Source organism: Aspergillus ibericus (assembly GCF_003184845.1).
Source record: "Aspergillus ibericus CBS 121593 unplaced genomic scaffold BO80scaffold_19, whole genome shotgun sequence".
Taxonomy (NCBI): domain Eukaryota; kingdom Fungi; phylum Ascomycota; class Eurotiomycetes; order Eurotiales; family Aspergillaceae; genus Aspergillus; species Aspergillus ibericus.
In genome coordinates this window covers 345,421-372,415 of record NW_020292117.1, presented here as the reverse complement: position 1 = coordinate 372,415, position 26,995 = coordinate 345,421, and the positions used below count along the sequence as shown (strand labels likewise).

Genomic DNA, 26,995 nt, shown 5'->3' with positions numbered 1-26,995 from the left:
AAGATGGCTTGTTGCAGAACGATGACTCTAGACGAATCACCAGCCTTCGACAGATATGGCTACCAGACATTTCATTCATGACGGGGCAACCCTCGTTCAGGACGCTCTGCATGGACTGGCCCTGTCCAACCCGTCCATACGTTACGACGATGATATCAAAGGTATTAGCGTTCTGCCAATTACCCACAGCTGTGCTAACGAATCAGCGATCATCAATCCCCGCCATGACGGGGACAAACAGGTTACCCTCATTTCAGGCGGCGGAGCCGGCCATGAGCCCTCCTTTGTAGGACTCGTGGGCGACGGCCTTCTCAGTGCGGCCGTCTCCGGGTTCATTTTTGCCTCGCCGAGTGTCCACCAGATTCAGAATACCATTGCCCGCGTGGGTGGCTCGGCGGGAACACTCCTCGTCATCATGAACTACACCGGGGACGTGCTCCACTTTCATCTGGCAGCGGAAAAGGCCCGGCTGGCTGGATTCAACACAGCCGTCCTGGTCGTGGGCGATGACGTGTCGGTCGGTCGGCAGAAGAGTGGCAAGGTCGGCAGACGAGGCCTGGCAGGGACCGTCCTGGTGGAAAAGATTCTCGGAGCCCTCGCGCAGCAAGGCATGGCGCTGGAGGAGCTCCGCCAGGCCGGTGAGGAGGTCGTGAACAGCCTCGCGACGGTTGGTGCAGCGTTGGATCATGTCCATCTGGTCGGAAAGCCGGCCGACCCGACAGATCGCACGGATCAGGTCGAAGTGGGCATGGGAATCCATAATGAGCCTGGGTGCTATGTGGTGAAACCGCAACCGTCCATCTCGGACTTGGTGGACCAGATGTTGGATAAGCTCTTGGATCCCGATGACGCCGATCGGGCGTATGTCTCGTTCACAGACACGAATTTATGCTTACTGGTCAACAACTTGGGAGGCGTATCCAACATCGAATTTTCCGCGGTGACGAAGACGGTGGTCGATCGCCTCGGTAAGTGATGCAGCATCGCTAGAATCGCGTGCTGACGGAAACTAGACCGACGGGGTCTAAAGCCTATCCGGATATACTCGGGGAGTTTCATGACCAGTTTGGACGGAAAAGGGTTCAGTATCACGCTTCTGAAGGCTAGTCCTCAAATGCTAGAGGCGCTGGATGCCCCCGCGATCACACCCGGATGGTCAACCAGACCAAGGCCCGATGGTATTCAAAGACAGCAGAGGACATCCTTGAAAGAGAGCCACCAAACCATCGCGGCGACCACGTCTCAACTGAAAGGTTCTGATCTCCTGGCTTTACACGAGAGCTGGTACTGATCTTCTATGACAGTTGACGAACACGACCTGAAAACCTCCATTGAGCGTGCTTGCTATAAACTCATCGCAGCCGAGGCCGAACTCGATCGATACGACTCGGTGGTGGGTGATGGGGACTGCGGATCGACTCTGGCGCGCTTTATGCCATCTTCCTGAATGCTCTGGCTGCCTCCCTACGCGCGATTGGCATTGAATTACCAGTGGCACGGAATGTCCAAAGGGCAGACTGGGTCCAGGCTGCTGGGGAGGCACTGCAAGCCCTACGGCAAGCGACCTCAGCCCGCGCAGGAGACCGCACGATTATGGATGCCCTGGAGCCTTTCATAACAGCGCTGCAAGCGGGTGCGTCAGCGGCCGGGGCGGTGGATGCAGCTCGGGCAGGCCGCAATAGCACGCAAGGCATGACCGCTTCGTTTGAGCGCGCTGTGTATGTGCCGGAAGAAGGATGGAGTCGGGTCCCTGATCCTGGGGCGGCAGGACTGGTCTGCCTGCTAGAGGGGCTATTAAGCCCGTAGCAATTTCATAGATGTGCAATATAGCAATACCAGTGATGTTCTCGATCGTCAACTTCCCCCGTGGCTAAACAGGTAGTCCAACTCTCCCAGTCCTGCAATAGCCAGAGAGTCGAGTCCTTCCCAATCTGCAAGTCCGGATGACGCCGGCACCGGAAAGTTATCCTCGGCCCCGCCTTCTGTCCATCCGGGAATATCAGACTCCATCACAGCAGGCATCAAGTTGCTACCCTGCAGTCTCTCGGCTACTTCCATGCGATTTACCTCGATCTCATCTGGCCGGAATGCCTGGGGGCCCAATTGCCCAATGCCTTGGTTCCCGCCATAAGAAAATGTCTGATCCCTCGTGGCATCTGGTGGATGGTCAGTTTGGTTTGCTGCAATCCGAGCCTCTTGGCGAAGCTCTTCGAGCACAACGACGTAGCGCTGCACAAAGGAAGATTGAGAGCAACAACCGGCGAGATCTCGTTGGGCGCGCTCCCCGGTGTGTAGGTATTTGGAAACTTCCCCGCCATCGCCCTTCTGCGCAGCTAGCTGAATGACGCGCAAATATAGAATCATAATGGCCGAGAATGCATAATAATGTGTAAACTGGTCCTGTTAGCCTAACCGCCAGCAGTGGATGTCTACTGCATACCCAAAATGTGCTATACATTCGCCGTTTCTCACAAAGCTCGCGAATGATTGCTGCAATCTTCATGGCCGCTACAAGACAGACTTTGATGTATTGGTCAACAGCTCTGCTGGAAGAATCATTGCGTGATCTCTCGCGATTGTTGGTTCCAAAGTGCCGCAGGATGAAAGGTCGGTAAAGCAGGATCTGTGCATGGTAAAAGGCCAGATTGAGCACCGTGTATTGGCGTTGGTATGTCAGCATCAACAGGTCCACATTCGAGGAGTCAAGAAATCCGGACAGTTCTTGACGCCAGCGGGTAAGATGAGCACCATGTTGAGCGGCGGCTGCGACTTCAGCTTGGGAGCTACCCCTGTGAATGCCGTACATGTCATGCAGGATGCGACCAATTATGACAGACAACTTGGCATGGTATAGAGGGGCGAGCATGATACTTTGTGTCGTTGACTCGGAGGCAAGGATTTGGTCTCGCAGAATCCGCGAGTCATCAGCAACGGTAGGAAAGTCTTGATCAATATCGTCATCGTGAAAGATCCGTGGGCGACCAAGGGCCGCACTCAGATAGTTATCCAGGCTGTATGCACACCAAAACACGCGTTTTCGAAGTTCAGACTCAATATGGTCAACGGCACCATTCTCACGTCTTCTCGCGCGGTGCATACCGAGGGTCATTGCGAGTCGAGCGGTGGTGCCGAATAAGCTCCAACAGTGGTTGATACGAGATTGAGACAGAAGATAAAAGCATTGAGCCAATCGTGCCTGGACACTGGTTATTCGCACAGGTCCCGTCTCAGCTGAGAGCTGTTGTTCCGAGGCTGCAAAGTAGGCCGCACTATAGTCAATGAGCTACCCTCCACATCTTGGAAGAGATATGACTACCGCACCTACTGACCAAAGACCGGGCTGACGACTGATCCGAGTCAAGTTGGCTTTGCTTGGCTTGAGCGAAAACCATCAGAACTACAGCCCGCTTTCCCCGCGTGCCGGGAGTGACGCCCTCGGAGCGTTGCACGGCGCCGTAGAATTCCTCCACCCAGCTTTCAACCTGTGGCTGATGAAGAAAGCGATGGGTGGGGAAAGCAAAATCAAAGTACCGTGTGAGAAGCGCGTTGGCCTCATTTCGTGGCGGTAAGAGCATGAAGGTCGACTCTGCCTCGGGCAACGGGGAGTCTCCAAACGTGAAGATGGGTGTATTGATGGGCAGCGCTACATACTTGTGGAGTTTACGTTGCGCTCGAAGTAGGAAGGAGACCCCAGACGAAGGACCAACATAGTGGCCTTCCAAGTCCGTTTGATGAGGCTCAGGTGAGGCACGAGAGGGTGGGTTCTCAACAGCGTGGTTCTCGGGCATAGTGCAATTTTCACCTACTAGGGAATATTGCAAAGACGGCGATCTATCCCCCTCAACCGCTGAAGCCTGCTTCTGCTGCTGTTCAGTCCCTGGCGCAGGCTGGGCGATACGAACCTGAGGCAGCTTGCCCCTGTTGTACTCGGCCGTGTACTCGCAGGGTTTTCCGGTTCGAAGGCAACTGGCACAGGGCAAAGTCCCCGTACAGCGTAGCTTCTTCCTGGTTGAACCTGTGAATTAAACCTTTCGTGGTGAACGCGACATGGACTCACTTCTTGCAGGCATCGCAGGCACGCGTCACTCGGACGCGTTCTTTGTGGCATCGGCGTTTGCTGGCCGGTTCATCTGGCATATCCATTGAATTCTTTGATTGACAGCTGCTCAGGAACTGCCTGGCAGCACATTTCCGGGGGTAGGGCGACCTTGCTCATCTCCGACTGACGGGGGTTGAGTGGCAAGTGAGACGGAGCGGAAAAAGGGGGCGGGGTAGCCCCGGAATTTCCCCAGAATCAAGCCCCGGCTTATCGACATCCGGACATCCCAGACGGCTCCGGGTCCATTGCCGCCGGGAGTACTCGTGTAGGGTAGCGGTATGGTAGAACCAGTGGACTCAAGACAGGCCATGAGCCAAGACTAGATGGCTTCTGAAAAGAATGTCTTAGACGTGATATGTACAAGACACGATGGTCCCTACTAGCGATTTCAAGTCATATAATTTAGAATGGTTTGCATCTACTACTTCTTGAATAAGGACATGGCTTAGAGTCAACACATGGCCTTGTTCCACGTTACCACTCTCTCCACTCTCCTCCAGGCCCTTCGAAACAAGGACTCCGCCAGGCTTTGGCATTAACAGTGGCGGCTCGAATCTTGTCTTCGTCCAGTTCAATCCCTAAGCCCGGGCCTCGCGGGAGGTCCAACATACCATCTTTGACGGTCCAGACATCACCGTTCTTTATATACGTCTCAAGATCCGCTGAACCATGGTTGTAATGGATACCTAGGCTCATCTCTTGGATGGCAAAGTTAGCCGACACCGCGTCAACCTGAATATTCGCCGCCAGGGCGATCGGACCCAGAGGGCAGTGAGGCGCCAAAGCCACGTCGTAAGCCTCTGCCATGACCGCAATCCGGCGCAGCTCCGAAATTCCACCCACATGACTAATATCCGGCTGGAGGATGCTGACGGATGCCGATTCCAGGAAGGGTTTGACATCCCACCGGGAGTGCAGACGCTCTCCGAGAGCGATGGGAATAGGGACGAGTTTGGACAGAGCGGTCACCGACTCGGGGTGCTCGGAAAGCAGGGGCTCCTCGATGAACAATGGCTCATGCGGAGCCAGCTTGTGTGCCAGCTGGATTGCCATAGCTTTGTGCACCCGTCCGTGAAAGTCGACTCCAGCATCAAGTCCAAGAGACTTGACGGTCTTGAGTCGCTCCACTGACGCATTGAGCGCCCCGGGCGAGTCCAGCCAGCCAATATCTTCGGTTGCGTTCATTTTGACCGCCTTGAATCCCTGGGAGATACGGCCGCGACTAGAGATAACATGTTATCAGCAACAGCAATGGCCAAGCGAACAGAGTAGTGAGGGGCTGTACGCCTGTATCTCCACATCCCCAGGACGATCTCCGCCGATCCAAGCATAAACCCGCAATCGATCACGAACCTTGCCCCCAAGGAGCTCGTAGATGGGCACACCGAACCGTCGGGCTAGTAGTCGGTCCACCAAACATCAGCATTGCCTTCCAAGTATGATCCCCGGATTAGCCCACCTTTCAGGTCCCATAAAGCAATGTCAATACCGGACAGGGCACTCATCAAGATTGGCCCGCCCCGGTAGAAGCCCATGCGATAGCCATTTTGCCAGATATGCTCAATGTCACTGGAACGCCAAGTGAGCACATACCCCATGCTATGAAGGGCGGTGAGGGTCATACTTAGCCTCTAAGCCAATGAATCGCTCGATAAATGCATTGAGGCAGCCCTCGACTGCCTCAGTATGGCCCTCCAAGGACGCTTCACCCCAGCCAGTATTCCCTTGAGAATCCGTGACCTTGACAAACAGCCACCGCGGAGGAACTCGAAAGTATTCAATTTGCGTGATTGGCGCCATTGCTATGTTGCCCAGTCGGGGCCAACGAGGGCATTTGACAATCTGTTCGGATTTCAATTCACAGTCATAGTGGGCAATCGGCCACATTGCTCTTGAAGAACAAGTAGATCCGGGCCTGTTCGCAACGTCTCGGAAAACCTCCACGCCTCCCGTCGGATAAGTCGCTCGGTAATGCTTTCGGAAACTTATCCGAGGCCAGCTGCTTCCCACGATACAAGTCGCAGTTGACATCTAGCATCTAGTGCCCCTTGGCTGGAACTTGTTCTTGGGAAAACCATTGCCAACCATACTCGTACACGCCTTGATCACGGACAATGGCTTCAGGTCGATCCATCAAATTGAACAGTGGTTACAGCATGCCAGCCGTTGGGCTGGGCACCTGGGTACGTTCAGTCTCTGCTATCATACGGCATACCTGGGAACAAGTCATATTCCCGCAGCAATCGCAAAAAGATCAAGTTCGCGAAGCAGTTATAACGGCGCTGCAGGCGGGGTACCGACACATCGATGCGGCCGCTGTTTACGGCAACGAGAAGGAGGTCGGAGATGGAATCAAGGCGTCCGTAGTTCCTCGCGAGGAGATCTTTGTCCGTTTATCTTGGCATACCAGTATGGTCATAGACTGCGCACTAATCGCTGGATATTGATAGTTGACGAGCAAGTTATGGAACACCCACCACGAGCCCGAGCACGTTGAAGAGGCTGTGGACCAGTCCCTCGCCGCTCTCCAGACTAACTATCTGGATCTTTACCTGGTGAGTTGTGCAAACGTCCAAACCCACCGCAATGTTATGTTAAATTGTATTCATTGATGAATAGATCCACTGGCCTGTGTCGTTCCGGTATTCCAACACCACTATCCCACCTGTCGACGAGAAAACGGGGCTTATTGACGTGATTGATGTGCCGGTTAAGGATACCTGGGCAGCGATGGAGCGCCTTGTGGAAAAAGGAAAGATTCGCAGTATTGGTGTGAGCAACTTTACTCGGGACAAGATTGAAGAATTATTCAAGACGTACGTTCTTTCATTCGCGTCTGAGGGCCCTTTGTACTGACCCCGGTCCAAGTGCAAAGATCCGTCCTGCGGTGAATCAGATCGAAGCCCATCCGTACCTCCAGCAACGGGATCTATTGCGGTGGAGTCAAGACAATGTAGGTTGGATAACGACACTGTCTCGATGTATATATGAAAACTGATCTCTGTGCAGAACATCGTCATCACGGCTTATTCACCGCTGGGAAACAATATCTACAACATTCCTCGGTATGTCTGGAAATCCCGAACGATCCCAGGGGGCGTTCACTCACATCCTTCATAGTGCGGTTGATGATGGCCTGGTAATTGAAACTGCCCGCAAGTTGGGCAAATCGCCTGCGCAAGTGTTGATCAGCTGGGCTGTTCAGCGGGGAACCGCTGTTCTTCCCAAGTCAGTGACGGCGGAAAGGATTCGCAGCAACTTTGAAGGTAAGCATCCATCGACATTGGCTTGAAACTGAACGGTTCTGATATATGGTTACACCATCTACATCAGACTTTGTACTTCCCAACGACGCATTCGAAGAAATACAATTATTAGAGAGGCACCAACGCATGAACTTCCCCGCCAGACTTGGAGTTGATATCTTTGGCGAGGTGGGAGAGGCTAAGGCGAAGCAGAGTGCCCTGGCGTGGGCAGCAGAGCAGAAGAGACTTCGGACTTGAGCTTCCAGCGTCGCAGCGGGATATATAGGGTTGTCTGACACTAGCCTATACCCTCTGTAGTATCTCTCAATCGTATGAAATGATTTATCCTTGTATGTCAAAACAAATCATCTCAGTAGGCATTACCGGTGGGGTTTAGTTGAAGAAATGTTACCTTGGTCTATGGTCATTCCACTTTTCCGAGTTACACTTATCGGATATGGGCTGACAGAGTTTACCCCGTGTCATTCTTCCCTGGCATGGTTGGCTCAGGCCGCCAAGATTGTCAACCCCGCGTCAGATATCCGAAGAGGGTCGCATCCTTGAAGCCGACTGGTCGTCACCAGCACCCCATGGGGAATGCTCTTCAGACTATCGAGAGTGGGGACCCCTGGGAGGCCCGGCATTTAAGAGCCAAGAACCTTATCACGACCGCTGTTTTGCTCCCATCACTTTCGTCCAACAGTCAGTCACGACTCCGATATCTCATAAGCTCTCTCTTTCAAATCACTGCTGTCCCCTTTATCAACTGTATTCCATGGATAATGCCAAGGTCTCCGGGAGCGAACATGTTGAGTTCCACAATATGGGGGACAACCCGAAAGATCTTGGTTCTGGCACAGTACCAGCATCTTTGTCGGACTTGACGCCGGAGGAATTACTGCAACGGGAGAAGAAGCTGGTCAGGAAGATCGATATCAGACTGCTTATTATGATGTTGGTCATGTATATCCTGAACTACTTGGATCGCAACAACATTGCAGCAGCAAAGTTAGCCGGTCTGCAAAAGGATTTGAACCTCACAGGCGACGAGTACCAGGTATGAGGATGCATTGTTATGTGACTGGGACAGGAAGCAATGGGATGCCTGACAGCCTGCAGGTGTGTGTCAGTATCCTGTTTGTCGGGTATCTTCTCATGCAAGGTTAGTATCTTCTTTCTAGTCAATTTGATACTCGGGAAGGCTAAATGGCACAGTTCCGTCAAACATGATTCTCAACAAGCTCGGTAAACCTTCAATCTATCTGCCGGGGTGTATGGTAGTGTGGGGTGTCATCTCGTGTTGCACTGCTGCCACGAAAGATTTTGCCGGCTTGGTCGTGGTTCGATTCTTTCTCGGATTCGTCGAGGCGGCATACTTTGTAAGAACACCCTGTAATGCTCAAAGTCACTTGCTTACCCTTCAGCCCGGCTGTCTTTATCTTCTGTCGGCATGGTATACCCGGAAAGAATTGGTCAAACGGACGGCATTGCTATACGCAGGCTCACTGATTTCGGGTGCATTCTCTGGCTTGATCTCTGCTGGGATCACGAGTGGCTTAAACGGCGCACGGGGTATCGCAGCCTGGAGATGGCTTTTTATTATTGAGGGATCGCTAACGGTATAATCACTGTTTTGTGTTTTCGAGCCGTCAATCTAACATCTTTAGATCTTCGCGGCTCTGATCGCATTTTTTATTGTTCCTGATCTGCCCAGAACGACTTCGTGGCTGACCACCGACGAGAAAGTTCTCGCGGCATGGAGACTTGAAAAGGACATTGGTGAAGATGATTGGGTAGATAACGAACATCAAAGCATGTTCAACGGTGCAAAGCTTGCCTTCAAGTAAGACCGCAATCCTGAGGCTTGTTCACTGAACTGACGAATCTGCGCAATAGGGACCCAAAGACTTGGCTGTTGCTTGGTGTCATATACGGTTGCACTTCCGCTGGATCAGTAACAACCTTCTTTCCCAGGTATGGTTACGCTGTCAGGCTTGTAGAGCCCGTGAGATTGATGTCTTTAGTGTGATGGCTGGACTTGGCCGGAACAACATTGATACCTTGCTTCTTACCACACCTCCATATCTCATCGGCACACTCGTCGTGTTGGTCCATGCCTGGCATGCGGACCGAACAGGCGAACGATACCTCCATATTTGTCTTCCGCCTATCATTGCGATTGTATCGTTCATCCTGGCGATGGCTGGGAATAACTTCGCCGCTCGATATGTGTAAGTCTGGACAACACGCACTGTAGAACTGTCGGTCTAACAGAGCACCCAGCGCGATGTGCATCATGCTTGGTAGCATTTATTCGGGCTACGTCGTGGCCCTAGGGTACATCTCAAACAGTAAGTATATATCGTCCAACCTCGGGGAATACTCACTGACGGACACAGTCCTGCCACGCCCGGCAGCAAAACGAGCCGCTGCCTTGGCTCTTATCAACTGCCTTAGTAACGTGTGTCAGATTTATACACCTTACCTTTACCCCGGTACGCATATTGCACTAATGCCTAGCAAATGCAACTGCTGATGTGATTCAGACTCTGCGTCACCGCGTTATATCATCGCATTCAGTATTAACATCGGCATGCTTTCCATGACAATTATAGTTTCCACCATCCTTCGCATATATCTGGGTAGATTGAACAAGAAACTCGATGAATTAGATGGTGTCGACCTTGCCACACAGGCGCGTGATAATGAAGAACATGGTCTGCCTGGCGTGGCAGTGAGAGAGGGGTTCCGGTTCTTGCTCTAAAGTGAATCCTGGCATGGTTGTTCAAGCTTATTAGCAAGTTGCACCTCTGTTCCGATCTGTCCTGGTACATGTCTTCCAAGGAGAGTCAGAGACTTCGTACACATACACCTCGCTCTTTACTTGGGACTTCTCTTTGATCATAAGTGTCGAGCCTGCCTATATTTGGTTTTGAGCACTGTGTGGCCAGGTTGAAAAAGGATCTTTTCTGTGTGACAACCTATAGTCGGGGTCATCTTTAGTAACGAGACAAACAATGTGAAGGATTAGAGCTCTCAGAACGCACTTTGACAACGTGGTAATGTTTCCTTCCCTATAATAAGCAGATCAAGTGCACTCACCCAATACTTTCATGGAATACGTTGGATATTGGCCATCTGTTTGGTCCGAGGGGTTTAACGTGACTGAAATGGCTTTAGGCTAGCTGGGGGACGACGAATATTGCGATGAAGCTGGTCAGAAGGATAGAGGATACCAAAGACGAAGCAGCGCGAGGATCAGGTGATTGGCACGCAGTCACCACCGTCACTTGCACCAGCCTTCTAATAGATGCCCGTGACAATTCTCCTCATATGTGTCCCATTCCTCCATTGTTTTTGACAGTATCATGTTATATTGTGGACTTCCAGCCCCCCGACCTGGTAAGCTGCGGGGACCCCCGCACTAAATTCTCACATCATCAGGCTCGACGATCCTTCGTACAATCTGTTTCTGACCTCCCAGAGATTCAGGGATGGACCGAACCCATTTCTCGTCCATGTTCCTCAACCAAGACCACACGTCGTGATTTGACATTCTATTTGTAGGTATCCTCCAAAGACATTGACACAACATTCCCTATGGTTTCTTGATTGTGAATGTGCTTGAGGCTTTCTTCAACTAATTATTGACTCAACCTAGCAGTTCCCATCTGATCCAAGCACTCAGTATATTGGGTTCTACAAAGTCCTTGGCCTCAAGCACTTCGTACACCTGCATATACCTTCCACCATTTCCGCCAATCATCCAAAAATGGACACGATCCAAGGTCAAAAGGAGGCTGTTGTAACCTTCCGCAAAGGCTTCAAAAGTGCGCCTTGGGTCCCTATCTCCACGATGCAAGCTCAGTCATTCCGTGAGAGGCCACTGAAAGGGCCAGTCCTAGTCAGCAAGATCGAGATTCCTCGTCCTGATCAGGGAGAGGAGGCATTGCGCACCCAGCTATGGGATCTCTACAAGGCAAAGAGCAAAGGAGGGGAGAAGCTTGATCCTCCAGCACCATGCGCCAGCTACAAGGGGGAATGGATTGGGGTGATGAAGGATGGAAATGCTCCGCTGCCAGATATGAGCGAGCACGAAAGGTTCAAGGCAATCGAGCAAAATAGCACAAGCGACGTCACCCTGTTCTATCTGTCGGGAGGTGCCTGGTTGTAAGTGAATATATGATCCCGCCATGCTCTCGTCTGAGTGTCTTGCTAATGTGTTTGGATGCAGTCGCGCCGGTCCACCTGGTGCACGTCCGTTGATCAAACAACTCTGCGACCGGAGCGGGTCGCGCGTCTTCACCTTCCAGTATCGTCTGGTTCCGCAGTATACCCTGCCGACACTCTTGCTCGATGTCATCGTTGCTTATCTTTACCTTCTCTCCCCTCTTCCGGGGTCCTTCCACGAACCCATAGACCCTGCGAACTTGATTCTAGTCGGAGAATCCGGCGGCGCAAGCCTGCATCTCTTCCTCCTCCAATTCCTCCAATTCCTTCTCCGCTCTGGGAACCCAACGATCCGCCTCAATAATCGCGACATCCGAGTTGCGATGCCAAAAGGCTGTGCATTCATCAGTCCAGGCTGCGACATCGCTTTATCCTTACCCTCCGTGAAAAGGTTCGAACCACGCGAGTGGTTATCCGAGGGCGCGCCTTGGCTCCAACCCAACTTTCCTGTGGATCGTATCTGGCCCTCCAAACCACCAAGAGGCGACCTGCACTGCGATAACTCCGCTCTTTGTCACCCGCTTGTTGATCCGTCTACCTGGACCGATTGGACCGGCATGCCGCCGATGTGGATTGCTGCTGGGGAGGAGACGTATGCCGATGGCATCAAATTCTTGGTGCAGAATATTGAAGCATCGGGGGTTCCGGTGACGTTTGTGCAATATGAGCATATGCCGCATGTTTGGAATGTGGTGATGCCCTTCTTGCCGCAAAGCAAACATGTGATGAGGCTGTGGGGGGAGACTTGCAAGGGATTTGCGGAGGGTAGGGCATCGAATCCGGGCGCTTACTTTGTTAAGCTTGGCAAGCTGGAGATGGTCCCGATTGGTATCCAGGGTCTTCTGGACATTCCCAAGGATGAGGTTTTAGAGAGAATGAACGTGGCTAAGGATGAGCTGGCGAAGTTCGTGTGGAATGGACCGGAGACTGGGTGTCCGAAGCTGTGAAAGGTTTCATCATACATGGCCGACAAAATCAATGCCATATGGGCACCCGATTCAATCAATTCGACTAAATTTACTAGCCTGATCATCCCGCTACCAAAAATCCAAAACCAAAAAGAAATGCTCCCACGCGGATTTGAACCGCGGACCTCATGATTACTAGTCATGCGCTCTACCAACTGAGCCATAGGAGCTGCTGATATATTTTGTTGAGGCTAGTATAGTAAACAAGCCTCAATAACGCTCTGCCGATCTCCAGGCGCTGATCAAACCTCCACAATCTTCAACGGGGGCTCCACCTTGGCCAACAGTTCCGTCCATTGCGTCTTGGTACGCTCCATGCCATTGCACAGGAGCAACATCAACATATCCATGTCGGTCCTGATCAGTGCCTCATTCGTATCGGCAAGGACAATTTCATTGATCAAGAGTCGCGAGTGCGGTTTCATTGTTTTGGCGGTATTCGACAAGATCTTCTGCGAGGAGACATCGTCCCAGTCATGAAGCACGGACTTAAGATAATATATATCAGCTCCTGCAACTCACAGTCAGCCTCACCCAGATAGTTCATCCAACTCCACAACATACCGTGAACCTTCTGCTCCTTGAAAAAATCATACGCGATAGGCTTGACCTTCGAATCCAGCGGACCGGGAATCCTCTCCAACGTCTCCGGCAAATCCTGCAAAATCAATTCACACTCCAGATCCGGGAAATGCTGAACAAATCGTTCCAGGTCGACCCCCTGGCTGCCTCCAATGTCCACAATGACGGGCGGTGTAGTCAACTGTCTCTCCGCAAGTCGCTCCTGGACCGGGAATTTGACATGCCACGGGATCGACAAGGTTTTGTTACGAGCGGTCATACTGTCGTCGAAACCTTTTTTCCACACAGGGTTCTTGGTTAATGTTTCCCAGACGGTCTCGCCCATAGCGAAGTCGTAGGGCGGGGGAGTCTGGGTCATGTCGCATGGTTTGTTTTGGCGGAGGTATTCCCGGATTTTGCTTGCTAGGGGGTAGGTCATTTCGTTTCTGCCTTAGTATTAATAATCTGTTAGGATGTGTGATGGGAGATACACACGATAGAATCATGCCTCCTATTGATCCCGGCTCGCTCTGACAGATGGTCACCGGGTTAGCGGTATACGTCTGGTATCCGGTCTCGTCGGCGAATCCGATGGCGGTCATCAATCGCATGATGCGGGCTTGAAGTCGCAAGTCAATCGTCCTCCTGATAAAATTTGAGAATTGGTCACCCACCGATCAGAACTTCGTCATACCCTGACGCCTGGGCCAGATCGGAAGCCGTCACATTCTCGCCTTTTCTGGCTGCTAGCGTTTGGAGAAGGCCCATTTCGAGTGCGGCGACGAGGCAAATATTCTGGACGGTCTTTGTCGAGCGGTTAGTTATTTCCCAGTCGCGAAGAAATGGCACGTGTACGTGGAACCGTTGCTTCATAACGAAAATCGCCGGTGGCTCGGTGGCCCGACGCAGTTTCTCCATTGCATCCTGGATGGGCATCCAACTGGAGGGATTACTCGGGTCGTAGGAGACGACTGCTTGCTGGATAGATTCAGCGAGGTGTTCGAGATGTGCCTTGTCCGCCATCGTTGCTGGATAGGCTACTCGGGTAAAAGGACGCTTAGTGGGGAAGGCTGGCTGTGGGGGCGGGATGTACAAGTGGAGGCGGCCGGACTTGATAGAACGTACGAATATGATCACACTGCGGATGGGAATGTACATAAAGTAAAGTCAAAACGAGCAAGAGGGACCGACGACTCTATTATATGTCTAATATGTGACACAGGATGGAACACTGCCCTATCTAGGTGGAAGAACAAGGCTGCACTAGTCTGTCCGCCAAGCAACATCAAGCATGGCCAACCGCGGGGTCCCATAACGACTAGTGTCCACCAATTCCATTAGCCATGTTATAAGATCGACACGCCCACCACTAAAGCCGAATCACTTTCTTTTCTGATAATTCTTCCAATCAGCCCTAACCACCAACCTGCCAACCAATGTGGCCCTTCAACGAAGCCAACTATCCCGCCTTCTTTCTCGCCGTCTACGACGCATGGGTGTTACATACCGTCACGCCATCGGTCTGGCGCTGTTCAACCAAAGAAACACTAGTCCCGTTGTACCAACGCAACGTGGGCCGTCATCACTGTGACATCGGCTGCGGTATGCCCCCACCTACCGTGCAGAAATCTACGAGCACCTCGACGCCTGCCCTTCTGGTTCTAGTAGGTGAGCAGTGCCGCCCTGAGCTCGCGCGACGGGGTGATGGGGCGGGTGATGGGGCGGGTGATGGGGGTGAGGGTCGCGCGATGGTCGCGCGACTAGACGCCTAGTGCTGACACTCCTCAAAATTGCGTAGGATGGATTAGGTAAAGTTGGCTAGAGTTCATTCACCCTTACTGCTTTAATGCTGATCACGTGGCATTTGTTGCCTCAAGTGCGGGGTTTATGAGATTCGAAGGTGGTCATCATCTGTGTTCAAAACTACGTCCACTCGAGGGAGCTACATTATGGGGAACAACAACAGCTTGGTAGGCTCAGTAACATGTCTACTTTTAGATATATGCTTACATTATGAAAATAGGTCCATTCCGAGGTGCCATTAAAACTCAAGGAGTTATCTGAAGTTGTGCTGTCAGCAGGTGACCATGTGAGATAAAGTCGCTGAGTTTATGTCAATTAGCTTGCTAATACAACAGAGGATACCGCTCGCATCCTAGAGCAGATTTCCTCATCGCAGGAATTGATCAAATCCTGGCACACCAAGTTAATATCCAATGATTGTGCTAAGGGCAACTCACTTGCTGGCTCAGAGATGGGCAAATGGTTTCAAGTTTGGAAGAATGACAAAGGCAGAGAGCTCTCAGATGATCAGGTCTGTCGCCTGGCAGCACTGACGAAAAACAGGAGACGACGAAGCCAACAGGATATCCCGAAACGCTTGTTTGACTGGATTAGAGATCCAGTCCTAAAGTTCTGGGGCCAGAAAGCACTACCTCAGAGTACCCAACTTATTGACTGTTGCCTTCATGACGTTGATGAAACTGAAAATTCTTCTCTCATGAGTCCTATACGCCGAAGAGTTATCCTTGTGATTCTTCATGATCTGATTCAGCGAGAGAAAAAGCATTTGCAAGACCTAGCCAGCCAGCGTAAAACCAGGTCCCATGGCCATCCTAATTCAGGGCAAGGCAAAAAGTTTCTTACTGAAGCAATCAGTAACATTATCAACAGAACATACTATCATCTCAACTTGTCACAGGACGTTCTGGACCAGAAGCGCAAGCGATGTACTGAACTTCAACGCTATGGTGGAAAATGGTCTCTATTTGGTCGTAGAGAGGCCATCTTAGAGTTCCCTATGCCATATGCTGCGAACAAGTACGTGAGACTGGGAGCGAGAACAGTAAACATACTAACAAGGTCTCCATTTAGTTTCGAGCGCGCCAAGCTAGAGGTTATTGAAATCGAAGCCTTGAATGCATATGAAGAAAGTATGTATGATCAAGGTTATCGATCGAAACTACGAGACGCATACAATGCTATATACGACGCCTACATGTCTCGTCGTTGCAACTTTCCCGTTTGGCCTTACCATCCTGATAATACCAAATCACTCACGACCGTTCCTGATGATGCACACCAAAAAAGGCTTCGCAATAACCCTGAGTACACAGATGAGCGGGCCAGAAAGAGACCAGCCCTGATCACATCCAGACACCAGGAAGGGGATGTGCAAAACACCACGCCCCCGCTTCGAAGCATCAATATTGGTAGGTGATGATATTCTATGTTGACTAGAGAAAATCTAATTAGTCCTAACTTTCGACAGGAGATCCCACGATTCGGGTCCAGTCTGGTTGTGGAAATGAAGCCGATAACCGGGTGCCTTCTGCGCCTATACTCATTGAAAGAAACAGCCCGCAGCTTACCCAATTATCACAAACAAATGGCTCTGGGCCTATCTGCCAGCAACAAACCCACCAGCGACTTGTCAACAAGTCACAATCTGGTCGTATTCCGACTCAGCTTCCAAGATACGATGTTCAGGAGCAGCCTCATAGGATTTCGGTAGCTGAGATCGCAGAGACTTGTTCCGCTGCAAACAGAGAGACGCCTGGCTTTCCATCTTGCAGACAGGCCGACATTCCACACCCAGAGCCCGCAGATGCTCGGGCGACTACCACGATGATGGCAAGCAGTGAGGAGATCTCTCATCAACAACCCAGTGATGTCCCTCAACCTGATGCGACAGACGCATGGGCGACAGCCACGTTTCTGGCAAGTAGTGGGGGCTTCTCTCATCAACAGTCAAGCGATGTCCCTCAACCTAGTGAAACAGACGCATGGGCGGCTACTGAGATAATGAGTCATGTTGGAGGTTTCTCCCATTCGCCAACTACTATACCTCAGCCTGATGCGTCAGATGCATGGGCGGCTACTGAGATGATGAGACACCTTGGAGGCTTCCCCCATCCATCAAGTACTATCCCTCAACCTGATGCGACAGACGCATGGGCGACAGCCACAGTTCTGGCAAGTAGTGGGGACTTCTCTCACCAACCATCTACACCTGGTCGCGGAGCCAAGGCGGTGAGAGCCGCGACGCAACTTGCCACTTTCCTCTGGTCTGGACATCATAATTCGATGAAGTCCCCGATGATCGGGTGACCCATCTGTGTTTTGGTAGCCCCATTGGTTTATTCCCATCTGGTTTTGACCTTACGTACGCAGAGTATAGGCTATGCTTCTACTATTGTCTCAATGTATAGAACGAGGTGAAGTAACTGGCCTAGGTTTAAGTGGGCTAACCCTGTGCGTTAGGTCCATTCAAATCTACGAGAAAATAAATTCAACAGTTATTAATTCGATCGGTTTATGTATGTATGTTAGAAAATTTGTTCATTTCAGTCGTAGAAAAGGATGCTGCGCCAATTCGGATGCCGTTTTCCTGTCCTCTGGACGCCAGGTAAGCATCATCCTTACCAGAGAGAGAAAACCGTCCCTTTCATTCTGATCTAGAGAATGAAGTGTATCTGCAAGTCCTCTGTCAGGTATCAGATTTTCAAATAAGAAGTTCCCTAAATTAGACAATCAGCTATGTAGCATCAAAGCCGAGCGTAATTCGCATACCGTCATCATCGAAAAAGGGGCCGCCGTAGTATTCATTTGCATTGGTGCATATCATGCCTCCCTCTCCTTTAACGGGATCAGGCCATGGATTCAATAGGCTTGAGTTGGCCTTCGCAACCAACTCCCGAGGAGGAGAGCCAAGAAGACCGATCATTTCAGCAAGATGAGCCCTAGCGACATAGTGGCCCTTTGCATCATGAACTTTCTGGAAAAGCTCTTTACCTTCAATTAAATCCCAAAGCTGTTGAGAAGTTACCACATGATCAAAGATACTGGCATAAAAGGAGATGCTTACTAGAACACCCAAATTCCATATGTCTGCGCTTGTATTCCAGCCACATCCAAGAATTACCTCGGGTGCGCGATAGTGATCTGGTTGGATAGGGTAGATACCATAGTCACTATCCAAACACAGCTTTGCAGCCAACCCGAAATCAACGATTTTTGGTATGTTTCGCACTTTTCGAAGGGGACCGAAATCATTGTGGCAACGATAGACGTGGCGGCCAAACAGGTCCACCTTATATTGCATATGTTCACTCATTTGCGTATCCATAAACTGGTCAAACACAGATGGGTCTTCAAAATTTACCATCACATTGTCAAGTTTCAAATCTAAATTTGATCAGAGTTTTCTCTAGTACGCCATTAAGCAAGGTTCGCCGGAGTGTACCTACCTGTATGAACAACACCACAAGATGTATGGAGATAGTCCAGACCCGTCAGAAGAAAACGGATATATGTCTTAACAATGGGAAGAGGGATAATCCCACCATTAAAACGTCTCTGAAATATCCACAAGGGTTCTCTCATGGGCTCGTATGCTAAGCACAGATGTCGCCTTTCTTGACTCCAAACTTCGAATGACTCCAAATGTGTTCGGAAGAGTGGATAACCACGGTGAGAGGAATCTGTTACCGCAATGTGCTCCTCAATCTTGCGTTCGTTCGCAACCGTTTGAGACTCAGCATTGATGATTTTCAGTGCCACGACTTTTTCTGGTTCCCATCGGTAACTGCCAATCTTGTTAGACAATAAGAAATTGGAACATCAGAAAATAACCTACCCTCGTATATCCCGTGCAAACCATGTGGTAGACGAAGACCCCCAGCCTACTTTGACCAGAATTTGATACCGATTATCGAGTACTTGTCCAGGCTCTGCGGGGTAATATTTTTTCAACCCGTAACTAGGGCATATTTCCTCATCAACAAGTTCATCTTGCTGGGAAAGACGCTGCGAAAGGGGAGTTTGGATAGGAGTTTTATGTAGCATGACAGAAGGGTGCCTCATCGCACGCCTGATTGATCTCATTTCGTAGCCTCGATAGTGTGTCAAGAAGCCAGGATAGAACTTCCATGCGTGGTCCAAAATGAAATTAGAGAGAAAAGAAGAAGAAGAAGAAGGAAAAGGGGGAATGTAGGAGACTGGCGCGGGCCAGATAGATATATGATAGGATTCTAGATACCTAAGCTGATCCAGGGGGGGGGTGAATATGACCTAATACCACGTGCTGCATCACGTGATATTAATTAATGTCAAGAACCACGTAGGCCAAAAGGAATATATCCCTTCCTAGTCTCAGGCGTAGAAGGTAGAAATATGGCATGTCTCAACAATTAATAATTATCCCTACCTTACTTCTAGAGGTAGCGCGAAGGGTGATCTATGATGACGCCGAAAATATTACCACAACTAGTGGGCTTAATAGCATTAAACTTTTGGTCCATGGGTTGTTATGTTTGACGTTACGCAGTTAATAAGAAAGTTAGGACAAAGATCTACGAATCATATATATGGATAAACTTCACATAAAATCAAACATCTCCATGAACTCGACAGGTACTCTGATACAACACACACCGCAGTGAGATAATGATCCGACTAAGGGCATACAAATTACCCCGTCTCTCAAACGCGAACTTCCCAAGAGCAACTCAGCTGGGGATACAGTCCTTTATTCGTGGTCATTCGCGTATTGGTCAATTCCCAGACTTTGCGGTGCCAGCAGGGTCAGATATAGGGAGAACGGGGGCCTTAGGATGCGGTGTTCCTTTGTAAGGTGGGTATTTGGCTTCCTTCGAGAACTTCACGTATCCGTTTGGATAAACATGCGCTGATGTTATGCGCTGCCCGGCGCTGTTAAAGAGCTCCACAGACCCATGATAAGGATCATTTTTCGAGGGAGTCGAGTGAGGGTTGCCACTATCTTACATTAGTATAGCCAAAAGATAGGGCATGTCTTTTTTTCTTAAATAACCTTGCCATTCTCGACAGCATCAAGACCAGGGACATGGTCAACAGTGTCATCCATCGATTCGGTCAACCAAGTGACGTCTTGCGTTGTGCCTTGACGTGTCCACTTGAGCTTCTTCAAGTGCCTCACACTGGTTGAAAATGCTCTAGATGCCATGGAGAGAACTGTAATTATAGTATGGCCAAAGGATATTATTGATTATGAAACGATAGAAACCGCCGCAGCAAAGGCTGTCGCGTTGGCCCTTATATATCTCTGTCAAGAGAACTTCTAGATTTCAGTCCCGGTAGAACATGGCTGGCATCATGAATTATGTGCATCTGCTTTTTTTTGGTAGAATTGGTAAAGATAGAATAGTAAAAGCGCAATATGCATTAGGCATGCGCCAGTAGCTTTGATCTTTCTTTACCTCTGTTTCTTAACAAAAACACTATATACGTTTTTAGATATTCATCATGACAAAGTTAGCGCTGGCTCACTTGCTCATTGGAGGCCTAAGGCAGTCCCGCTAATGGTAAAAGATTATCATGCGTTCGAAATGTGGGGATGAAAACATGAAACAACATCCGCCAATCAGATAGAACAGAAGCCTCGCAAAACTTTCACAGTGTAAGTTTTAGACGATTAGACCCAAGCGATAAAGGCACGTTCACGAACACCTCAGTTGGGCTAGCATGGGGCGGGGATGTCCAAAATGATAATACTTCGCTCAAAAGTACAGATTGCGCCCTATCTCCACAAATAGGATGTCAAACTTGGGTAGAGCTAGAGCGGCCAGGCTAATCCCACCCTGTGCACCAATGACCCAAAGTACGTGTAGTTACTTGTTAGTTACTGCGGCTCCGGAGTATCTAGACTAGATCACTTACAGCTTGATTAGGCAATACCGGCTCTTTGTTATCAATCGGAGTCTGGGAGCGTATGTATCATGCAAGAATGGCATTTACTTGGCCGAGTACCTCCATCGCGACTGCCCCAAGTCGACCGCGGGCAATTTTCATTTCTTTATACGGCCTGTCCACAGCGTTCAACTCCATCACTACCCATATGACCACATTCTGCGTAGCTGTACACTATAGGGAAGCACATCGCGCTTGAAACTTGTTAATAGAGGTAGTGGTAGTACCCAAACAACGAATAAAGTCGATACATACAATAGTGGCCAAGGGGTGCAAGTGGAAAGAGAAAGATATATAGTGCCAGGATCAAAGTAGGTACTCCAAGAATGTCTCTGTAGGATTTATTGGATAGGATAAGGAAGAGAGGGTGATGAGATTAAGAGTATCCTTTTATTTCTTGGAAGTCTTTCGATTTGATTCCGATGCCAGTCCCTTTGAGCCGCCAAATATTAGTCATGTAGTAGGTGGGAGGGGATGTTACTATTTCTGGGAGATACCAGGATGTGCAAAGAGTAGAGATCATTCGTTTAAAATCAAGTGTTTGCGATCATGCCGAGCCTTATTGCGTGATCGTGTTGCAGTAGTTTCCATGCCACGCAGCCTCATTGAGTGATAGTGCTACAGTAGTTTCTATACTTCGCAGCCTCGTTATCAACGTCACGATGCCTACTACAGTCCCATCACAATCTACTCGAGCAGCTTCCGGTTAAATGCGGGGATCTGAGCCCAAAGTTGTGATAGCTCGATTTCATGATGTCGTAGAATTCAACCTGTATATTCTTTTTCCGGTGGCATTACGAGGTAGGGAAATCCATGGAACATTTGCGCGAAGCAAACTCTCAGCTTGTTAGGGATGTAATATATTTGTAGTCCTCTTGCATCCACTATACTTACCAGAAGGACAGGGGGCTGGTGGTTTATACGTTGCGTTGAATAAACCTTGCTGACAGCTAAGGCTGCTTACTCTCCGGAAACTCGAATACAGTAAGGCTGGCTACTTTAAGCTTAGCCTGGTAATCTTACAAGTTATATGGTCATCATCACCCACTCGTCCAAGATCAACCCCTTGTTACTCGAGATGAATTAGATATAGCCTTCAACCACCATTGCCATTTTCTCTGCAATTGATGACCCGCTTCGAATCTTCTTGGAAGATCTTATGGACGAGACACTTCCAGATGACAGGGCCATTACCGTCCCAGTCCCTGCGGTCAACCTAACTGTCGAGGACCGGTTTCAGAATTTTGAGGTATCCGAAATCAGCCACGTTGTCGTACAGTAAGTCGTCATTGTGTTGGCGTATATTATTGTCTCCAGTGTGCCTTTCCTAGATTTCGAAATCACGATTTAACGGATGCTCTTTCTCAGACTTTCTGATAAAAGACTGGATTCAATAATGCAGTCCTGCGCAAGTCTTACCTACAATTTCGACAAACCTTGGCCCTTCTGGTTCTTCATTGGTAAAACCTTATCGAAAGTCTTCTTTGGTGACGAGTAACAGCTTCAGTGGCTGAATTCCGTTCGAGTCAAAAATCGGGAGTTCATCGCATTCACCAACGTTTAAAAAGAGAATATTCTGGACCCGACTAAACCAAACCACATTGAAGAGGAGCTTCGGGTGGTCGAAGTAGATTTCTCAAAACCTATTCGAGGAGAAGATCTGAAGGCATTTTGGAAGTCTGGTCGAGAGATCACATGTCAAAGAGTTCGTGAGTGTGAGTATTTGGTAAAAATATTTTATCATTATATTTTCTGACTGTTTTAATGGGCAGGGCTCGAATACTTAAGGAGGAATACACCGAAGTAAGAGATAGTATCTCTTACTTCGGGGCCACGATTCTCGGTCGTGGAAGCTGGCATACGTTCCTGGGACGGGTGTTTCTGCGATGGCTGAATTGGCGGTGGTTGGACAATTATGAGGATCGGCCGGAGGTGTTTGTGGATGCGTTGAAGGAGAATTTTCGCGAGGTGAGGTGGGAGATTGTTGGGGCGGTGTTGGCTTTTGAGGCGAGGGGGGTGATTGTATAGATCTCGTATTTATATGGCCGTGAGTAGATGTGCTTGGTGGTTTGATTGGGTTATACATTGGTTTTGATCCGGATATGGGTTGCTGGATTGGATACATCCTCTAAAACTTATATAGCTAAGATCTCAAGTCACTGATGATGATGATGATAAACGGAGATACCCTGCAAACCTTATACCAAGTACATAAGAATATAACCCAGTGATTATGCACATCTGAGACTTTTTATACAGTTGAAGTACGTGCTAAACGCAGGACTATTATTCTAACATACATGAAAATCAGATATAGCCGCGAACAAACCTTCCTTTGCAAGGTTGAAAGTGCGACGCAGAACGCCTCGGCTGATGGACATGCGGTACTGTGCTATCCAGATCAGCAAAAATTCTTAGAAGATGATCACGGCTGTCACTGGAATTGTCAAGGTATCAGGGCAATGTGTTGTTCTGGATATACCATATACCATCTCAGGAAATGTGAAACATGGTCAAGGGTTCGCCGTCGGCTCGGGCCGACCGGGGGTCAGACCCATGGAATGCGAGATCCGGGACGATGCCAGTTACTGTGGCTGGTAGCCAGCAAGATCAAGTACCTAGTGCGGATTATCGATTATGGTCATGAGATACATTGTAGGTGTCAGAGCGGGAATTTGGCTGACGGTAGTGTAGGTGGTGAGAAACCGGCAGGAGCTCGTGGTTAGTATCTGAAGAGTGGGTGATGCCACCCTGATAACCGTATTCTTACAGTTCAGCTAAAATCTGTTACAGGGAAAAGGGTATTATTGGTTATAATGTCGAATGTTCTTTCCAACTATCAAGACTACTGCAAGCCCTTCTTGGCGATTTGTTTCAACGACCAGCGAGTCAGGTCACCCGTTGAGTTTATAAAGCATGAATTTTCTCAGTAGGCAAGAATCTTTCTTCACAATAGAGCATCAAAAATGGAATGAAAAAGCACACACAACCACAGGGTGCGGGAAATGGGCTTCCCGTCTGCTCGGCCGTACTCGAGCCAACGATTGAGGTGGCTAACTGAACGTTGGGTCTCTTCAAATGCCTAACCGAAATTATTTGGTCCTATTCAACGGAATCGTAAGAATAGCGGCTTTTCTAAGCTAGTGCTGAGCTAATCCCCACATTAATAAGAGATGGAGGAGAGGAGCTCAACAATTTAATGCCAGAAGAGTGGTTACAATGTCTGGGTGGCAGCATGACGCACTAAACCTAATAAGGTAGGTGAGATGTTCGGCTATGAAAGTGGGGCCTCCAGGTCTGATGGGGTTAATGGGGATGGTGATCTCCTTCCTGCGCCTTCATCAGCCGCAGCTCTCGGTGGAGCCCATTGGGAACCATGACAGCATCTCCGCCTGAACAGGAAATTGAGATGTACACGATGCTCCGCCTTTGGGGGCTAAGTCAGCTTCGTCCAGCAAAAGAACTCCGACCGATCTCATTTGTCAATGGGAGATGACAGTGTATGAAAGAGGCTTCGATTGACACAGCACTGCCGTGCAAGCCGATGCTGTAGGTGTACGTAAATTCTATATAAAGGGCAGAGGACCTGCTTTTTAGCTGACGCTGTCTGCAAGCCATTCTTCTTTGCCTTCTATTCCCCTTGCGCCAACATGAGACCGCCGACTCTCACTTCCAAGCTGCTGTCTGTAGCTTCACTGGCTGCACTCACGCACGCCGAGCTCGGCAAAATCCATTGGAGAGGACCTTGCAACTTAACCAATGAGACATATATGAGCGAGAGCGGACCGTTGATCTGTGGAACACTAGAAGTGCCGTTGGACTACACCGACTCGAGCTCCAACAAGACACTGACCCTCGATCTGGCCAAGTGGCCAGCGACCAAGCAACCGGTCGCCGAGCCGATTATCTTCAACTTTGGCGGGCCGGGTGAGAATTCGTTCGAGGGTCTTGGGTTATATGGCGAGGAATTCCAAGCGTCGGTTGCCGTCCAGGTTCTGCAATTCATATGCTGACAGGAATTTTCTAGTATCCTCGGGGGACATAATGACTTGATAGCCTTTAACCCTCGGTTGGTGTTAACCCTGTGAGCCACGGACCAGTACTAATGCCATCCAGCGGCGTTGGAAACACCCTTCCGTTTTCGTGCTATAGCGATTCTACCTCCCGGGAGCTTGTCTCGCTGCAAGCTCCCGGGGACGGCAGAGCGTCCAACACAGCTTTAGGAGAAATCTGGGCTCAGAGCGCGAATATCGCGCAAGCATGCTATGCCCTCAACAACCAGACTGGAAGTCTCATCGGAACCAGCTTTGCGGCGCGGGACACGATGCAGGTCGTTGATGCGCTCAAGGGAAAGGATGCACTGCTGAACTTCTGGGGTAAATACCAATGCAGCCAAGATGGGATCATGTTAACCCGGCTTAGGATTCTCATACGGCACGACGGTTGGCGCTGTAATTGCAGCCATGTTCCCGGAGCGAATGGGATTTGTCGCACTTGACGGAGTCGATAATCCGGCCGAGGTTCTCAATGGATAGTAAGTGCCTGATATCTCAAGTCTCGATTCATTATCCCGATCGACCTTGTGAACAGGAATTTAACCTTCCATCGCAGCAACGCGCAGAAAGTCGTGGATGTCGACAAGGTCCTGGAGGGCTTCTGCACAGGCTGCATGGCCGCCCCCGACCTCTGCCCTCTCGCAAACTACTACAGCAACGCCGCCAATCTCGAAGCCGCGATCTACATGATGCTTGAAACGCTCAAAGCCAACCCGATCGCCATTCCCGAAATCGGTGGAGTCGTGACGTACAGCGACATCAAATCCACCATCTACAACGCGCTCTACCTCCCCAGCTCCTGGCCCGAGACCTCCGAGCTCATTCTCTACGTCCAAGCCCGGAACACCACAATCCTCGGCAATGCCGAGGTATACGCGACGCTCAAGTCCTACGGCGAGTCCGCGTCGTTAGTCTCATCCGCCAAGGAGGCCGGCACCGGGGTCACCTGTTCCGACAGGGCCCGCAGCGCCAGCATGGAGGACCTACTCCCGTACATCCGCGCCAGTGAAACCCTGAGCCAGATCGCCAGCGATAATGCCAATGGTGACATGACCTGCGCCCAGTGGAACAAGAACATGTATGCCAAGGAGCGCTACACCGGCGACTTCGATGTCAAGACCGCGCACCCGGTGTTGATTCTCAGCAACACCTTCGATCCGATTACTCCACTTGCCGCCGCGAAGAACCTAACCGCGACTTTTGAGGGCAGTGTTTTGCTCGAGCAGAATGGATACGGGGTGAGTTTACCCTTTCCACTTATCTCAAGTAACGTAACTGGGTTATATATTGACGGTAACAGCATACAACATTGTCCATGCCATCTCTGTGTACAGCCAAGGCCGTCCGGGCTTACTTTGCCAATGGCACCCTGCCCGCCGAGGGAACGATCTGTCAAACGGACGTGCCGCTGTTCACGAACCTGACGTATGCGGATGTGTGGCCGAAGAGTTTCCAACGGAGTGTTGAGTCCAGGGATGATGCGAGTATCCTGAGGGCGTTGATGTCGGTGCGCGAGAAGATGTCTCGACGCCGTCGGTGATAATGCTGTATATTGCTTTGTGAGCTTGGGGTTGTATCAGATGTGTTGGTAGAGCGGACAATAGGGTACAAGGTTAGCCTACACAGATATTACATTTAATTTTAGTCAACTTCAAGTATGGTCCGACCGGACTGATCTTTTCACTAGTTTATCTAGTTGAAAAGACTCTTCCTTCCTAGATAATTAGTATAATAAATGGAAAAAAAATATAATATTACTAATTAACCACACGATAGTTCTTACTGTATGCGTGGAGTATTTTGTCTGACTCTAATCATGTAATAGAATTTTAGGCAGTAGAAATATATCATTGTACGTATATACATACCTGAATTAGGTTCCATCTATCTCTATTTCAACATTGTTTTTCTACCCCATTTACCTAGTCAGCCCTCATATTCTATCTCCATTACCACCAAGATCAACCACCTCATACAATACCCCAGTGGTGAAGTAACAATAATAATACACACACACACACCAACCCCCTCCCACAACCCGACGCAGCCACTCTTCCAGCCCAACACCTACAAGCTAAATGCCACTCATCCTTGGCATCTTCATACCCC

The 26,995-nt window shown here is 49.8% G+C and overlaps 12 protein-coding genes and 1 non-coding gene across 13 annotated transcripts; 7 read left to right on the top strand and 6 right to left on the bottom strand.

Moving 5' to 3' along the window:
* Positions 1 to 55: 55 nt before the first annotated feature.
* BO80DRAFT_455217 (Dak1-domain-containing protein) lies at positions 56 to 1,806 on the top strand (the record flags this gene model as incomplete). Its single annotated transcript, XM_025722098.1, has 5 exons — positions 56 to 161; positions 207 to 968; positions 1,014 to 1,178; positions 1,305 to 1,397; positions 1,517 to 1,806. 5 exons carry the CDS (start codon positions 56 to 58, stop codon positions 1,804 to 1,806), a joined length of 1,416 nt encoding a protein of 471 aa, XP_025575448.1.
* A 48-nt stretch (positions 1,807 to 1,854) lies between these two features.
* On the bottom strand, positions 1,855 to 4,143 carry BO80DRAFT_355574 (Zn(II)2Cys6 transcription factor; the record flags this gene model as incomplete). The annotated part of the gene is made up of 4 exons (XM_025715761.1): positions 1,855 to 2,394; positions 2,441 to 3,269; positions 3,322 to 4,005; positions 4,058 to 4,143. The coding sequence occupies 4 exons, from the start codon at positions 4,141 to 4,143 to the stop codon at positions 1,855 to 1,857; spliced, it is 2,139 nt and encodes a 712-aa protein (XP_025575447.1).
* A 430-nt stretch (positions 4,144 to 4,573) lies between these two features.
* On the bottom strand, positions 4,574 to 5,899 carry BO80DRAFT_355325 (enolase C-terminal domain-like protein; the record flags this gene model as incomplete). The annotated part of the gene is made up of 4 exons (XM_025715748.1): positions 4,574 to 5,321; positions 5,385 to 5,496; positions 5,559 to 5,668; positions 5,724 to 5,899. 4 exons carry the CDS (start codon positions 5,897 to 5,899, stop codon positions 4,574 to 4,576), a joined length of 1,146 nt encoding a protein of 381 aa, XP_025575446.1.
* A 314-nt stretch (positions 5,900 to 6,213) lies between these two features.
* BO80DRAFT_502092 (aldo/keto reductase) lies at positions 6,214 to 7,602 on the top strand (the record flags this gene model as incomplete). The annotated part of the gene is made up of 7 exons (XM_025724307.1): positions 6,214 to 6,486; positions 6,550 to 6,654; positions 6,719 to 6,915; positions 6,968 to 7,052; positions 7,109 to 7,164; positions 7,220 to 7,365; positions 7,433 to 7,602. The coding sequence occupies 7 exons, from the start codon at positions 6,214 to 6,216 to the stop codon at positions 7,600 to 7,602; spliced, it is 1,032 nt and encodes a 343-aa protein (XP_025575445.1).
* A 517-nt stretch (positions 7,603 to 8,119) lies between these two features.
* Positions 8,120 to 10,108, top strand: BO80DRAFT_355384 (MFS general substrate transporter; the record flags this gene model as incomplete). The annotated part of the gene is made up of 10 exons (XM_025715753.1): positions 8,120 to 8,401; positions 8,464 to 8,506; positions 8,560 to 8,723; positions 8,769 to 8,963; positions 9,012 to 9,187; positions 9,241 to 9,318; positions 9,369 to 9,575; positions 9,628 to 9,695; positions 9,744 to 9,839; positions 9,891 to 10,108. The coding sequence occupies 10 exons, from the start codon at positions 8,120 to 8,122 to the stop codon at positions 10,106 to 10,108; spliced, it is 1,527 nt and encodes a 508-aa protein (XP_025575444.1).
* Positions 10,109 to 10,840: 732 nt separating this feature from the next.
* BO80DRAFT_425088 (alpha/beta-hydrolase) lies at positions 10,841 to 12,791 on the top strand. Its single transcript, XM_025719440.1, has 3 exons — positions 10,841 to 10,907; positions 11,009 to 11,514; positions 11,579 to 12,791. The coding sequence occupies exons 2-3, from the start codon at positions 11,117 to 11,119 to the stop codon at positions 12,519 to 12,521; spliced, it is 1,341 nt and encodes a 446-aa protein (XP_025575443.1). The 5' UTR covers positions 10,841 to 10,907; positions 11,009 to 11,116; the 3' UTR covers positions 12,522 to 12,791.
* BO80DRAFT_t149 lies at positions 12,640 to 12,712 on the bottom strand. The gene has a single exon. It is a non-coding gene; the product is annotated as a tRNA-Thr (tRNA).
* On the bottom strand, positions 12,713 to 14,270 carry BO80DRAFT_425086 (S-adenosyl-L-methionine-dependent methyltransferase). The gene is made up of 4 exons (XM_025719439.1): positions 13,778 to 14,270; positions 13,599 to 13,722; positions 13,107 to 13,549; positions 12,713 to 13,053 (listed from the first exon to the last, which is right to left on the bottom strand). The coding sequence occupies exons 1-4, from the start codon at positions 14,124 to 14,126 to the stop codon at positions 12,785 to 12,787; spliced, it is 1,185 nt and encodes a 394-aa protein (XP_025575442.1). The 5' UTR covers positions 14,127 to 14,270; the 3' UTR covers positions 12,713 to 12,784.
* A 694-nt stretch (positions 14,271 to 14,964) lies between these two features.
* Positions 14,965 to 17,624, top strand: BO80DRAFT_70335 (uncharacterized protein). The gene is made up of 5 exons (XM_025724727.1): positions 14,965 to 15,073; positions 15,127 to 15,192; positions 15,244 to 15,923; positions 15,978 to 16,315; positions 16,375 to 17,624. Exons 1-5 carry the CDS (start codon positions 15,053 to 15,055, stop codon positions 17,211 to 17,213), a joined length of 1,944 nt encoding a protein of 647 aa, XP_025575441.1. The 5' UTR covers positions 14,965 to 15,052; the 3' UTR covers positions 17,214 to 17,624.
* On the bottom strand, positions 17,445 to 18,968 carry BO80DRAFT_355179 (protein kinase; the record flags this gene model as incomplete). Its single annotated transcript, XM_025715739.1, has 5 exons — positions 17,445 to 17,623; positions 17,676 to 17,916; positions 17,971 to 18,290; positions 18,353 to 18,690; positions 18,742 to 18,968. 5 exons carry the CDS (start codon positions 18,966 to 18,968, stop codon positions 17,445 to 17,447), a joined length of 1,305 nt encoding a protein of 434 aa, XP_025575440.1.
* A 689-nt stretch (positions 18,969 to 19,657) lies between these two features.
* BO80DRAFT_455210 (uncharacterized protein) lies at positions 19,658 to 20,088 on the bottom strand (the record flags this gene model as incomplete). The annotated part of the gene is made up of 2 exons (XM_025722097.1): positions 19,658 to 19,884; positions 19,962 to 20,088. 2 exons carry the CDS (start codon positions 20,086 to 20,088, stop codon positions 19,658 to 19,660), a joined length of 354 nt encoding a protein of 117 aa, XP_025575439.1.
* A 1,902-nt stretch (positions 20,089 to 21,990) lies between these two features.
* BO80DRAFT_455224 (uncharacterized protein) lies at positions 21,991 to 22,638 on the top strand (the record flags this gene model as incomplete). The annotated part of the gene is made up of 4 exons (XM_025722099.1): positions 21,991 to 22,109; positions 22,200 to 22,318; positions 22,400 to 22,546; positions 22,604 to 22,638. The coding sequence occupies 4 exons, from the start codon at positions 21,991 to 21,993 to the stop codon at positions 22,636 to 22,638; spliced, it is 420 nt and encodes a 139-aa protein (XP_025575438.1).
* A 1,560-nt stretch (positions 22,639 to 24,198) lies between these two features.
* BO80DRAFT_464776 (alpha/beta hydrolase) lies at positions 24,199 to 26,426 on the top strand (the record flags this gene model as incomplete). The annotated part of the gene is made up of 7 exons (XM_025722676.1): positions 24,199 to 24,386; positions 24,446 to 24,807; positions 24,859 to 24,900; positions 24,948 to 25,207; positions 25,254 to 25,365; positions 25,443 to 26,124; positions 26,187 to 26,426. The coding sequence occupies exons 2-7, from the start codon at positions 24,482 to 24,484 to the stop codon at positions 26,424 to 26,426; spliced, it is 1,662 nt and encodes a 553-aa protein (XP_025575437.1). The 5' UTR covers positions 24,199 to 24,386; positions 24,446 to 24,481.
* Positions 26,427 to 26,995: the final 569 nt, after the last annotated feature.

Bases quoted from the DNA above. Each gene is read 5' to 3' on its own strand.
- BO80DRAFT_425088 (XM_025719440.1), top strand. From the start codon at position 11,117: ATGGACACGATCCAAGGTCAAAAGGAGGCTGTTGTAACCTTCCGCAAA. The intron at 11,515-11,578 runs GTAAGTGAATAT...GTTTGGATGCAG, and splicing joins CTGTCGGGAGGTGCCTGGTT to TCGCGCCGGTCCACCTGGTG.
- BO80DRAFT_425086 (XM_025719439.1), bottom strand. From the start codon at position 14,126: ATGGCGGACAAGGCACATCTCGAACACCTCGCTGAATCTATCCAGCAA. The intron at 13,723-13,777 runs GTGGGTGACCAA...TGCGACTTCAAG, and splicing joins GTATGACGAAGTTCTGATCG to CCCGCATCATGCGATTGATG. The intron at 13,550-13,598 runs GTGTGTATCTCC...ATACTAAGGCAG, and splicing joins ATAGGAGGCATGATTCTATC to AAACGAAATGACCTACCCCC.
- BO80DRAFT_70335 (XM_025724727.1), top strand. From the start codon at position 15,053: ATGGGGAACAACAACAGCTTG. The intron at 15,074-15,126 runs GTAGGCTCAGTA...TTATGAAAATAG, and splicing joins TGGGGAACAACAACAGCTTG to GTCCATTCCGAGGTGCCATT. The intron at 15,193-15,243 runs GTGAGATAAAGT...AATACAACAGAG, and splicing joins TGCTGTCAGCAGGTGACCAT to GATACCGCTCGCATCCTAGA.